This window comes from Monodelphis domestica, chromosome 4, assembly GCF_027887165.1.
Source record: "Monodelphis domestica isolate mMonDom1 chromosome 4, mMonDom1.pri, whole genome shotgun sequence".
Classification (NCBI taxonomy): domain Eukaryota; kingdom Metazoa; phylum Chordata; class Mammalia; order Didelphimorphia; family Didelphidae; genus Monodelphis; species Monodelphis domestica.
This window is the reverse complement of record NC_077230.1, coordinates 327,875,590-327,888,470: the sequence shown is the minus strand read 5'-3', so window position 1 is coordinate 327,888,470 and position 12,881 is coordinate 327,875,590. Positions and strand designations below refer to the sequence as shown.

At 44.3% G+C, this 12,881-nt stretch overlaps 1 protein-coding gene across 1 annotated transcript; it reads right to left on the bottom strand.

The window, feature by feature from the left end:
* Positions 1 to 865: 865 nt before the first annotated feature.
* On the bottom strand, positions 866 to 12,331 carry FZD4 (frizzled class receptor 4). Its single transcript, XM_001376624.5, has 2 exons — positions 11,566 to 12,331; positions 866 to 8,362 (listed from the first exon to the last, which is right to left on the bottom strand). The coding sequence occupies exons 1-2, from the start codon at positions 11,863 to 11,865 to the stop codon at positions 7,034 to 7,036; spliced, it is 1,629 nt and encodes a 542-aa protein (XP_001376661.3). The 5' UTR covers positions 11,866 to 12,331; the 3' UTR covers positions 866 to 7,033.
* Between the last annotated feature and the right edge of the window lie 550 nt (positions 12,332 to 12,881).

Here is a 12,881-nt window from a genome sequence, read left to right as displayed (position 1 = left end):
GAGTAAGGGTCTGAGTAACAGGCTAAATTATTTGCCATTTGGGAATCAGCTTAGCTGAGCAAAGGCTCACAGAACCACTTTTCTGGCTCCAGCAAACTACAAGATAAAGAAAATGCTCACACTGGAAAAGTCACTGATCTTTGAAGCATGACAAATGACCACTATTTTTTACTATTGGCTACTAGATGCTCACTAATAAAAGGGAGTTTTAAGATATTCCTAATTAACAATTAAGCAAGTTGTAGGTTTTGTTTAATCATTTTAGTGGCATCCAACTCTTCATGACCCCATTTGGTGTTTTCTTAACAAAGATGCTGGAGTGGTTTACCATTTTCTTCTCTATCTCATTTAACAGATAAAGAGTCAGAGGCAAAGAGGGTTAAGTGACTTGCCCAGGCTTACACACCTAGTAAGTGTCTGAGGCCAGATCTCAACTCAGGGAGATGAGTCTTCTTGACTCCAAGCCCAGAACTCTACCCATTGTACCACTTAGCTACCCAAAACATGAATGTGATAAAATATGGCTGTGTAAGAAAAAATGACTATGACAAATACAAAGAAGTGTAGGAAGAACATACATAAACTTAGGTTAAAATGCAGTAAGCTGGGCCAGAAAACAATATGCAAAATGATTGCAACAAGTGAAACTAAATACTGACATTATAATGACCAAAGAGGAGGTCTGAGAATATACTTTCTTCCTCCTTTCTACTATAGGTGTAGAACACTACATTTGTCAGACTTGATTATGTTTCATTAGATTTTATGGAAATCTGGGATGGGGATGAGGAGAGAGAGAACATATCTTGGGAAAGGTAGGTACTGAATAAACAAGACAGCAATAAAGATGTTATTCACACAAAAGTTAATAAACAAAACTTTATTTTCCTTTGATACAAAATTAAATAGCAAAGTTTCTTTTGTACAGTGATAAATTAGAAATTTACAGTACATACATCAATGCAGATATGCTTTTGTACATCCTAAAAAATATCAGTGTCCATTGTCTTTGAAGTTCAGAAATTCATTCAGGACATGTTTAATAGACTATCATCCTGGTACCTCTATGTAAAACATCTCAACCTTCACAGATTGGCCTCAAGATGGCTGGCTATGGGGTGGGAAAGCAGGAAGACAAAAGCTGGCTGCCTGGCTTTTGGCTTGCAATGTCTTTTATAGTAAGGCTAGTCATATTTCTGTTGTTCCCTCTTCTAAAGGCAGTCTATATTCACAGCACCTTTCTCCAAAGGTGCTCTAGGGACTTTTCAGTTCTGGGACCTCACTCACAACACCCCTGCGAGGTAGGGAGGAGCCAGGCAATACCACAGGTAGAAACTCTGGTATTGAGTGGTTTAAGTGACTTACCTACATCTAGGCACAATAACTGAGTCAATCATTCTTTTACTCAACAAATATGAAATGAGAAAACACCTTCCATTTATAGGAATCTGGTGAAAGGTGTTAAAGAAGGCACAGTCTTAACCTTTATAGCCTTTACCGTCAAGCAATAGAATATCACCCACAAGGCAGGAATGAAAACATTTCTGAAACAAAGACCACCTAAAAACAAAAATGGAGGTCAACCTTCATTGACCAGAACTTCTCTTCTTCAAAGCAGATGAGGGATAGACAAACCCAGCAATGAAGAAAACAAAAGTACTAGCCTACCTAAAAGACACCTTGAATGATGATGGTGATTTTTGAAAACTGGGAAAAAACAAGGAAAATGCATAATGGAAATTAATCCATTTGAGCCAAGACTCTCCACTCAGGGCCTACCTTGAATCAAGATTGCAGACTCTGCCAATTAACTAAGGAAAAAGAAAAGAGAAACTTGAAAGAGGCCCAAGTCACTGCTGTCAGGACCAGTTAGTCTTACCTAAAATAAGGCATTACAGCAAGACCTTTGCTGCAACATCACTCTCAAGGGTCTAATTCATGCAGTGTACATTGTTACCCAAGTGGCTAAAAGGAAGTAGATTGACTGAGAGAATATTCTAGTGAAATCAAATAAATGCCACTGCTTTAAAAATGGGCAGTATATTCACTCCCTAGTCCAGCAAAGGATTTTCTTGGCAACTATACAGAATCCCTACCTTGCGTCTAAGGAGGGGATAGCGTAGCCCCTTTCCCAGGCAAGACACAAACCTAAGTTAGGAGTCTGGACTCAGATACAAGAAACACAATAAGGAATTTGCCAAGGCATAATGAAGCATGAGTATTTATATCGAAAGCCCTCTAACATTCCCGCTATAACACAAAATAAAAATAGCAGATTTTATATGGGGCTTTAAAATTTGTAAAGCACTTTACATGTATTATATATCATTTGAACTTCACAATAACCTTGTGAAGTGGGTATTAAGAGGTATTATTTCCATTTTGCAGATGAAGAAATTGAGGCTCATAAATTAAGTGACTTTATATCAAGCAACTCATATCCAAGGCAGAATCTAATCTCAGGTTTTCTTGACTCAAATTCCAATACTCCACAGTTCCTATAGTATACATGTAGTATATATAAGTTTATGTTTAGACCCCTCTTGGCTCATGCCTCAGTCTTCCAGCTCTGGACTTCATGACTCTTCTAGCCTACAGAAATATTAGTTTCCATTTCTACAAATAGCAAAAGTTTTGCACCATAAAATTTTTTCATACTTTGGCAGTGGCTGCTATGAAAACAAATTATAGGCTCATGGATTGAGAGCTGGAAAGGTTCTTGGTGATCATCTATCCTAACGGTGTCAAAATCAAGTAGAAATGGGCTTGAATATTGGCTTAGAAAAACACATTAAAATTGGTTCCATATTTGACACCTGAGATCTAGTCCTTCTCCCTAATTTCACAGATATGAGAACTGAGGCCTAGAGAAAGGAAAGTTATACGGGTAAGAAAGAGCAGAACTTGGGGATTTCACATGGTTCTGTTACTGGTAATGCAATCTCAGGGTTGGGATGTCATGAATACTGAGGAGGTCACTAGACTTGGAATCCAGAAGACTGAGATTAACATCCTACCTTAGACACTTTTACCTGATTTTAGACAAATAACTTAACCTCTGTGCCTCACTTCCTCCATCTGTGTAATGAAGGATTGGACTCCATGGCCTCTAAAGTTCCCTTTCAAATTGAAATCTAGATCTCTATTATATGGGAAAATCAGTAGGAAGAAGGAAGGCAACTCAAGAAAAGGAAGCTTCCACCCCTGACCTTTGGCCAGTTCTGGGACACCTAAGCAAGCAGGACAGAAAATGGGCCAGAGCATTAAGAGGAAAAACATGTGAATCAAGTTCAGTCAGACCACCTTGCTTGCCCAGACTCCACAATAATTCATTCTATTCTGCCCTGAAATTCATCTTGGTCTAAGAGGGGAGGGAAGAGGTACAACAGAGAATTGAATATAGCCTAGTCTAATGGTTTAGAAGATTCCCCACTAAAAGTGAACAGAGATGCTTTGGTTTTTAATAGCTAAATTCTCCAGCTGCCAAAGAGTCTTCCCAGAAGTGACAGATGACAACTTATCCCAAATTCCAGAGGAAGAAAAGCAGCCTTGGCTTTTTGCCAGGCAAGATGCTGCCCCAGCATTAACCACGATAAGTCACAATGAGTTCCAATATGGAGGAAAAGAAATGGAATTACCTTCCCCCTCAGACCTGTACTCACAAAGTACTTTGTTTGCAATTGTCTGATGCATTTACCATGTAATACTATATATTAAAGCCATCTGGATTTGTCTTCTCCCCCCCAGCAGAGGCCAGGGGCCATGCCTTATCCAAACTTTCTATCTCCCCTGTAGATGCTTAATTTAATTGAAAAGTGGGGGCCAGGATACCTGGCCTTCCTGAAGCCAGCAGAGATGGATCTCAGCTTTGCAGAGGAAGGCTGTTTGCATAAGAATTCCCTGCAGAGTTGTTGCTGCTTCCCTCCTACCATGCCCATGCTGCTACATCATGGAGTAACCTTAAAAAACAAAATCACTCAGGGGTTGGTGAGAGTGAGTGCCAAGAGTGGAAGGTCACACAAAACTCCACTGGCCTTGGTGGACCAAAAACCTATGGAAAAGTGGAAGGGCTTTCAGGAAGCCTCCACTCTGTTTTGCAAGATGCACAAAGCAGCTCAATAGACTTAAGGAGACCACAAATATGCCATCCTATGGTGAAAACCCATGGCAGTGAATAAAAAAAGAATGTGTACCCCTTTTGTCAAGAGTTTTGTACATGGTAGGCATTTGGGGGGTTCAAATACCAAATGAGATAGTTATAAACTGGCTGGCTATAGCAAAGAGCCAATTTACACAGCAGAAAACACAGATGCAAACATCATCCTTCTAAAATCTCTCTGCCTAAGGCAGGAGTTCTTAATCTGGAGTCTGTAAATTTAAGAGAATTTATTTTAATAATTATATTGCAGTATCATTTGTTTCTTTGTAATCTTGTGTCTGTTTTATTTTGCATTTAAAATAATTAGTCCAAGAAGGGGTCCAAAGGCTTCCCCAGACTGCTGTCAGAGATAGGTTCATGCCACCAAACAGGTTAAGAACTCCTGCTCTCTGTCCTAAATACCTCATTCATTTGGAAGATAGCAAGAGGGAAACTTGGCATCTCTGTGGTCAGTTTCTACTCAGCTAGCAGAGGTGACCGCTACTGATTGTGGGCTTTTTTACCTTAGAAGGCAAGAGACTTGAGCAGTGTGACATGTCAGCACCTCACAAATGACCCACACTCCAGCATGTGAAAGCTGGTCTCCTGACTTCCCACTCAAGTGTTCTCTCCTACTGGATTAGACTGCCCCAGTCACAAGATCACTGAAATGTTAGGAATCAAAGAGTTAGAAAATCCAGAACTCTTAACAGCCAGGCATCCATATTAATCCTTGGTGAAGTCCTTCTCCCTCCTTTTCCTGGGCCAGATTGGATGCACAACTCCCCAGGCACTAGGGTAGAGCGTGAGTAAGGGCAGAATCTGCCCCTGTGCTAGGATTTGGTGGCCCTGGACATTTATGGGAACTCTCTTGTGCACAGATCAGGGAGTTCAACGTTTACATTCTACATGCAATAGTCTCTAATTTAGCTGAGCTGATTCACGCCAGCCTTTCCAGGGATCCTTCCTCAGGCTCCTGCTCCTGACTGATTATACCAGGGTAACTGTTCCATATTTGACAGAAGCAAGCAATAAAAGGAGAAGCTTATCATCAAAATCTGGCCACCTCATTGGAATTCTGAGACTTTGGATACATTTCTGCACAAAAGAAAGGGGCCAGGGCTTTCCCATCAGAAGAACACAGTTTGCAAAGAAAATTTTTTAAATGAATGAATTATGTGCCCTTGCTAAGTGAGAGCTGAATCTAAGGCTGGTTATGAATTGGAAGGAAAGGAACAAAAGTATACCCAGGATTGGCAAACATTGCATCTGCTACAGACTAAAAGCCCAGAAGGCTTTAAGCAGGTTAATACTTGGGACTTAGCTACATTTTTCAAAAGAACTATTTTTCAGAATCTTCTGAAAGGCTCTCTTTCCATGTGAAGCAAGTTTTCAAACAGTCCAAAGCATGGGGCCAGTCAACAATGGGGCAATTAAGACCTGTGATTTCTCAGCACTCAGCACGTTTATATGGTTTACACTATGTCCCCTGCTAACCAAACAAGGTCCTTGCTGGAAGTCAGGAGATTCATTAAGCACCATATAAATACTACAGACCATGCTGCCTCTGAGGGAGCCAGCAAGAGCCATCGCCAATTACTAGGAAACAATTGTGCACCAAGGAGTTGGATTTGCTCGCCTTAGATCCCTTTACAGAAAGGAAAATGTCTCCATTGTTGAATGGAGGAGACCAGACTCTCTGATAACATTCTTATATTAAAAAAAAATACAACAAAAAACACACTATCATTCTGAGAATGCAAGCTGACCATAGCTTAAAGTCAGGCAGGGGACTATGTCATGGTCGGAGAATGTGCTCTTAATTGTAATTGACACACACAAATTACACAGTTAATCTGTGTGAACACAAAGTTGCCAAGAAATTTAACATTTTAGTCCTTCCAGACTGGCGTCTGCAGAGATGCAATCACACAAAGTGAAATATATTAAGTCTTAATTGCTCAATGCAATGGGTCTCTGGGGTGTGTAAGGTAAGTAGACTGGGTAAATCTCGTTTTTCTCTGAATTAAGTGATTGTCAGAAAGTGAATCACCCTTAATTCCCCATCCCCCAAACCCTTGGTCATGCTGTAATTTTTTTTAATTAGCATAAAGATATGCTTTTAAGTCATTAATGCAGAATGTGAGGTGCAAAGGGAATGGAAGAGTAACATCCTGGAACACAAGGAGATACTGACATTAAGTTTTTCTGTTTCATTTTGTTTTTTTAATCCACTGGACCCTTGTGTGCTTTTTATGCTTTGCCCAAATAATTCTACTTCATGACAAAGACAATAAAGTATTTTTACATCACCACGCGGGGTGTGATTGGCACAGCTCTGAGAAGCAAACTGGGCACCATGGAAAATGTTTAAGTTATGCTGTAAACACCTTCAGGAAAACCAAACTAGAAAACCCTTGTAACATTTCTCTGAACTCAACATTTCCAGTGTTTATGGGTTGGGTTAACTATTTGAAAGACCCAGTTAGTATTCCAAATTTTAAAGGGTTTAAGAAAGTTAATCTTTCTCCCTGCAAGTTACAAGACACAGCTCTGATAACTTCTGACCGAGCAGGGGCTCAGCAATTTTGCCACTCAAGCTGCAAGGTCTGTACACAATGTCAGGACTCCAGACTGCAACCTGCTAAAGTGATCAGGGGCTTGATTTTTCACAGCTTTGAAAGCCTCTATTGGCCTTTCTGTTTGGGAGAACGCCACTGCTGGCAGCAGAAATGCTGTTCTGGTGATGTGTTTGGGGCTGTTTGTTTTTTAACATGTGTTGCTTACTCGTACATACGAGCCGTGTTCAAATGGAGTTATTGCATTAAACTGGGGGCTGCATCTCTACCAACGGGCAAGCGTTTCCCCCTTTGGGGGCTTGCTAGTTGGCTCTGTTTAGACTACAGTTTCATTTCCTTTCCCAGGTTTTATCCAACCATCTCCCCTCTTCTCTCGTTTTACCTTCCCCGAGTTCACCAGTCTGTTGGAGCATTTCTGCCACGTGTGGAGCGTCTTCGCAGACCAGATCCACATGCCAGAAGTGATCCCCACCAACAAAGACATAAAGATTTTCAGCATCTCAACGGCCATGTTAGAATCATCGGCTGAATAGAGGAAGAGGGTCCAGTTGGAGATCTCGTAGAAATAGCAAGCAATCACACACGTGGCAGGCACTGTATACAACACTGAGAAGACTCCAATTTTGACCATCAGCCTTTCCAGCTTGTCCGTTTTCGTCCCATCCTTTTGGAGATTGGATCGAATTTTGAATAAGGCCACCAAGCCGGCGGCGATGAACAGGGTCCCGATCACCAGGTAAGTGAAGAGTGGAGCCACCACGAAACCTGTAAGTGCGTCCAAGTTCTGGTTCCCAACATAGCACAAGCCCGTCAGCTCATCAGCATCCACGAGTCTCATGATCAAGATGACAATGGTTTTCACCGCCGGGATCGCCCAGGCTGCAATGTGGAAATAAGAGCTGTGCATTTCAATGGCCTCATGACCCCATTTGAGTCCCGCTGCCAAGAACCAAGTGAGTGTCAGAATAACCCACCAGATGGAGCTGGCCATCCCAAAGAAGTACATCAGTAAGAAAATTATAGCACATCCTGTGTTCTTAAGACCTTCTTGGATGAGAACTGGTTCTGCTGCCTCTTCAAAATCGCAGGATATCCTTTCCCTGCCCACGGTCAGCCTCACAATATAAGCAATGCTATAAATATTGTAGCACATACTGAGAAAGATGATGGGACGCTCAGGGTAAGAAAACCTGGAGGAGTCGATGAGGAAGGTCAGCACTGTGAAGGCAGTCGATATGAAGCACAGGCTGGCCCACATAGCCATCCAGATGTCAGTGAACTCCTTGGCTGACCTGTTGTATAAGCCGGCGTCGTAGCCGCACTTCAGGACGCAGTTCAGGCTTCTTTTCACCCAGATGTACTGATCGGAATGCGCGCCCATGGTGTGGCACTCTTCTCCGGGCTGAATGGGTGTCTTGTGGGGCAGGGGAACCTCTTCATCACCTGGACCTTCCATGCACATGTGGTTATGGTCATTCTGGGGGGGGAACTTGCTGCAGTTGAGGCTGTCGGGCCAGGCAAACCCAAACTCCTTCAGAACAGGTTCACACCTCCTCTTGACCGAAAGGCACATACCTCCACAGGGACCGATGGGGATGTTGATCTTCTCTGTGCACATTGGCACATACACAGAACAAAGGAAGAACTAAATGAATAATGAAACAGAAGAAAAGAATTATATTTGGCTTGACTCATATACCAGTGAGTGGCTTTCTAGGCAACATACATATTTGGTTTTAGAATGACCCATATTTGTATTTTACTTTTATCTTGAATGAAGTAGAATAATAGAGCTGAAAGAACTTGAGAAAGCTGGTCCCAGAGAGGTAAAGTGACTTGCCCTGGCTACTGAATGGCAGCAGCAGCATTTTATTTCAGGACTTCTTGATTCCAAATTCAGCATTTTCTCCCCACTACACAGCTCCTCCAAATAGCACAAAAATAATGCATTCTCTGAAAGTAACGTGTCATCCCTAGTTTAGTTCATGCACTCCTTTGCAGTAGAGAAAGGTACCATGGGGGTTAGTGGATAACAGCCCTCTGGATTTGGAATCAGTAGACCTAGAATCTGATCCCTGAGTCCTGGCTAAGCTACTTACTAACTTGTACAAACATGAGCAAATCATTTACCTTTTGTGAGCCCCAGTTTCCTCCTCTGAAAAACAGGGATATTTGCACTATCTAGCTCAGAAGGTTGTGGCAAAGATTAAGTTAGATAACAGATATAGAAACTATCCAAGTGAACCCATAGTACTTGAGAGCTGAAAGGGACTTTAGAAATTAGTTTAGTCCAACTCCCTGTTTTTACAGAGGAGGAAACTGATGCCATAGAGGTTAACAGACTGGCTAGTTAAGACTCAAATGCAGCTCTCTGTCCTACAAGTTTAGTACTTCACCACTGCTTTATAAACGTAAGATATTTATTATTCTTATTATTCTAGTAGAACAAAAAAAAAAACAACAACTTGGGACATGATTACACAATCCATTTTAGAACAATATATATAAGTAAAAGCCCAGCCACTCTAACTCATCTTTGGCTCCCATTTGAAAAATAATCTATCTGTATCACTTTGTGGTTTTAAAACCACTGCTCTCAGGACTACCCTTCAAGGGAAGCCATGCAAATTTTATTAATCCCATTTTTTAAATGAAGAAACTGGAGCTCAGAGGAGTAGTGGATTTGTCCAAGGTTACATAGTTAGTGAATGATAGGGCTGGGACTCAAGCCCAGTTAGACCAATTCCAAGCTCATCCACTCGCCATTGTACCCTTTCTATCTTGCCCATATACCAGTCACTTAATGCTTGCTGATAATTTATATACCCCTGTACCTAAATTATGTTGGCCATTAATGGAAAGAGGTATTTGACTCTCTACCACATTCTTTTTCTCCTCAAAAGAAAATGAAATTATCTCTTCTTGTTTTCAATACTTTCCATCCCCACATCTCTCTCCTCATAAATCATTCTCAATGAAATAGAAATTTTGATATAATCCTCAAACAAACATGCAAATGAGATTGTGTTGGTTAGGACTGAAATCTAGGATTTCTGTCATAGGAACTCTTTCATAAGTATTTTTAAAACTCCATCCAAAAATTCCCCCCCCCCCATTTTGCTGTCACCAATTGGAGAGTACAGTCCCTATCTTTGACTTATCCAGCCCTGATAAACAGTCTCCATTGCTGCTTACAGATGTTGTCTGTGAAGGCTATAGTTACAAGTGACTGTTTTCCAGTATGAACAGAGAGCCAGCCCTGTCCTTCAAACCTCTTGGCTGCTTCCCCAGCATACATGTAATTAAAAATACATATCCCTGTGGAAGCCTTTTCCTCTAGCAAAATCACCACTGAGGTCAGGCTATGTGTTGTTTCCAAAATAAGTGCTGGAGGATCATTTCTTAAACCCATGTCTTTTAAGCCAACTCCAAAGTCCTAAATTTCCCAAAAGCAGAGTCTGCTCTGTGGTAAAGACAATTCAACAGGGAAGAAGACCAATCCAAATATCTCTTTAAATATAAATCCTGGCTTAAATTAATTTTTAAAATTACTTCTGTAAAAGTGTGTACATCATCCACTGAGAGTCTCTCTCTGAGCAAATGATCTTGGTAGGGTCCATGGACTCATGGGGCTCAGGGCAAGATTCCAATTTAGATGGAGGAAAACTGTACATCTCTCTGTCTTATTTCACTGTCTGTGTTTCCTTTATAATACAACATATTTAAAAACACTTTGAGAATAATTCCATAGACTTTGCCAGGCTGTCAAAGGAGTCATGGCACAAAAACAGCTAAGAACCTGTGTTCTTAGAAAGTGCACTCAGGAGATGGTAACTTCTGGCTACCTTATCTGTGGAGACTACACTCCAGAGGCTAGAGATTTCTGGATCTTTCAACCTGGACACCTATCATTAGGATCACAGAACCTGAAGTTGGGAGGGAGATTAGCTGTCTCCTCCACTCATTTGACAAATGAGGAGACAAAGAAGGTAAGTAATTTGCCCTTCCTGTCTGGGGGACACCATCGCCTGACTAGTAAGTGGCAGAGCTAGATTTCCAACCCAGATGATCTGAGTTCCAACATATGACCTGCTCTAGTTTATTCTGCTGCCCACTTCACCACTTCCACCTTTTCATAGGTGGCTTCCTTCTCCTTTAACCAAATCCTTCCTAAGGCTGAGGGAAGTCTAGGCATCCCCAGTTCCTAACAATGTGAGAAACTCTAAGAATATAACAAGATGTGGATCTCGAAGAAACTGATGAATATCGACTCCTGTGGTTAGTTTTGAAGAAAAGAGAGCTGAAATAGAATGGGGTGACTAACTGACTCAGATGAACTGCGGGGAGTTTCTGTAAAATAGAAATGGAAGGGGGCAGTGCAGTAGGAGTCCACTAACCCTTATCTTCAAGTCGAAGCTTCAGCTGGCTAGGGCGGCAGGCACTCTCTGGCACTAAACGATGACCCCTAATCTTTGGCTGAGATAACAGCCTCCAGTCTTTCCCTGCTCTGCTTCTCTGGGGTTAGGGGCTTGGCCAGACAGGGGTGAGAAGGGGGAAAAAAACGGAAGGGCGGGGTGCAAGAGTGGGTTCTTTAACAGGCCAGATGACTTACACAATATTTGGCGTTCAGTCCCTGAGAAGGGGGAGTTAAGGGGGGAGTCACTTTTCATCCAGACTTTTACCCTTCCCTTCAGGCAGCAGAGGTAGGGGCTAAATCTGGCGAGACATCCGAAGCGTTTGGGACCTAGCCACTGTTTTCTGTGCCAAAGAGTTTGGATGGGAGGGGAGGGGAAAGGTTTTAGGGCACAAGTGGGGATGGGGAGGGGATGAGGGGGGATCACTGCCCACCTGTAGCTGGCTGGAACAGCCGTACTGGATGAGCGGGGTAAAGGTGGTGAGCTGCAGCTCGGCGTCCGTCTGAAGCTCATGCCCCACCAAGTTGGGCATCTTGGTCACGTTGTACCCCAGGTTCTGGCACATCGAAATCCGAATGGGGTCGCAGCGTCTCTCCTCCTCGTCCCCAAAAGCCCGCGTCTGTCCCAGCAGCAGCAGCAGCAGCAGCAGCAACAGTGGCGGTGGCGGTGAGAGGCTGAAGTAGACGCCGCCGGACGCCCCCGGGACCCTCAGTCCCAGGACCCACCGGGCCATGGCCAGGGCCAGGGGGAGGGGGAGGGGGAGGCGGCGGCGGAGGCTCCGGCGGCGGCTCCTGCCGCTGGCCCAGACACCCCCAGTTTGCAAAACGAGCTGGCGGGCGAGGAAGTCTGGGGTGACTGCAGCCACAGAGCCCAAGCAAGAAGTGGGAGAGGGAGAGAGAGAGCAGCGGGAGCAGGAGGAAGTCAGTGGCCACCTCCAGGGGCAGCTGCAAGCGGCTGTGCAGGGTATCAAATGCCCCGACCCCCGGCGGAGGGGGGAACTCCTGGGGTCATGGCTGCAAGCCGCAGCCACCCCGGCTCCGGGCTCTTAGGCTCTCGTGCTCCTCTCCGTTTCTCAGCACTGGCTGGGCTGCTCCGCGTAGCGCTGCGCTGCCCCTGCCCTGGACCAAGCTCCACACGGCTCTCCCAGCTCGGAGCCTTGGCCAGGCGCTGTTTTCGCGAGGCGGTGGCGGGGACTTGATGGACTGCAGGAAGCTCCAATAGGAAGGCGCAGCCGGCCTGGGAAAGGAGGGGTCCAGGGGGAGGAGAGGGTGTTAGACAGGGGGAGGGGCAGAGCGACTGGGCTGTAAGTAGAAGGGTCAGTCTCCTCCACCCTCTCCCTCACACCCTCCCTTTACTGCTCCGCCTCCCTACACTTTCCTCCCACCCGGAGCGCGGGGCTCTACAGGGACCAGGCGGTGATGGAGCGGAGTCGCTCCGTCCCCACCCGCCCTTCCCCCTCCGGTCCCAGATACCCACTCCTCTCCCAGGTGGGAAGTGCTTATAGGGTCTCTTCCCCACCTCCTTCTCCTCTTCTCGCAGCTGTCAACTCTGACCCTGCCCACTGACTCTTTCCACCGCCCCCCTCCCCCAAAAAAACAACTTCTTGGCAGTCTGGATGAAGTCTGGAGACCCTTCTCAGTCCCTGCTAAGGTTCTACGGCGTCTCTACAGTTTAGAATCCTCTCCCCACCACGGCCCAAGTCCGCTGGGGTGGGAGTGGGGGTAGAGGCAAAGTTGGGGGAGGGGGGTC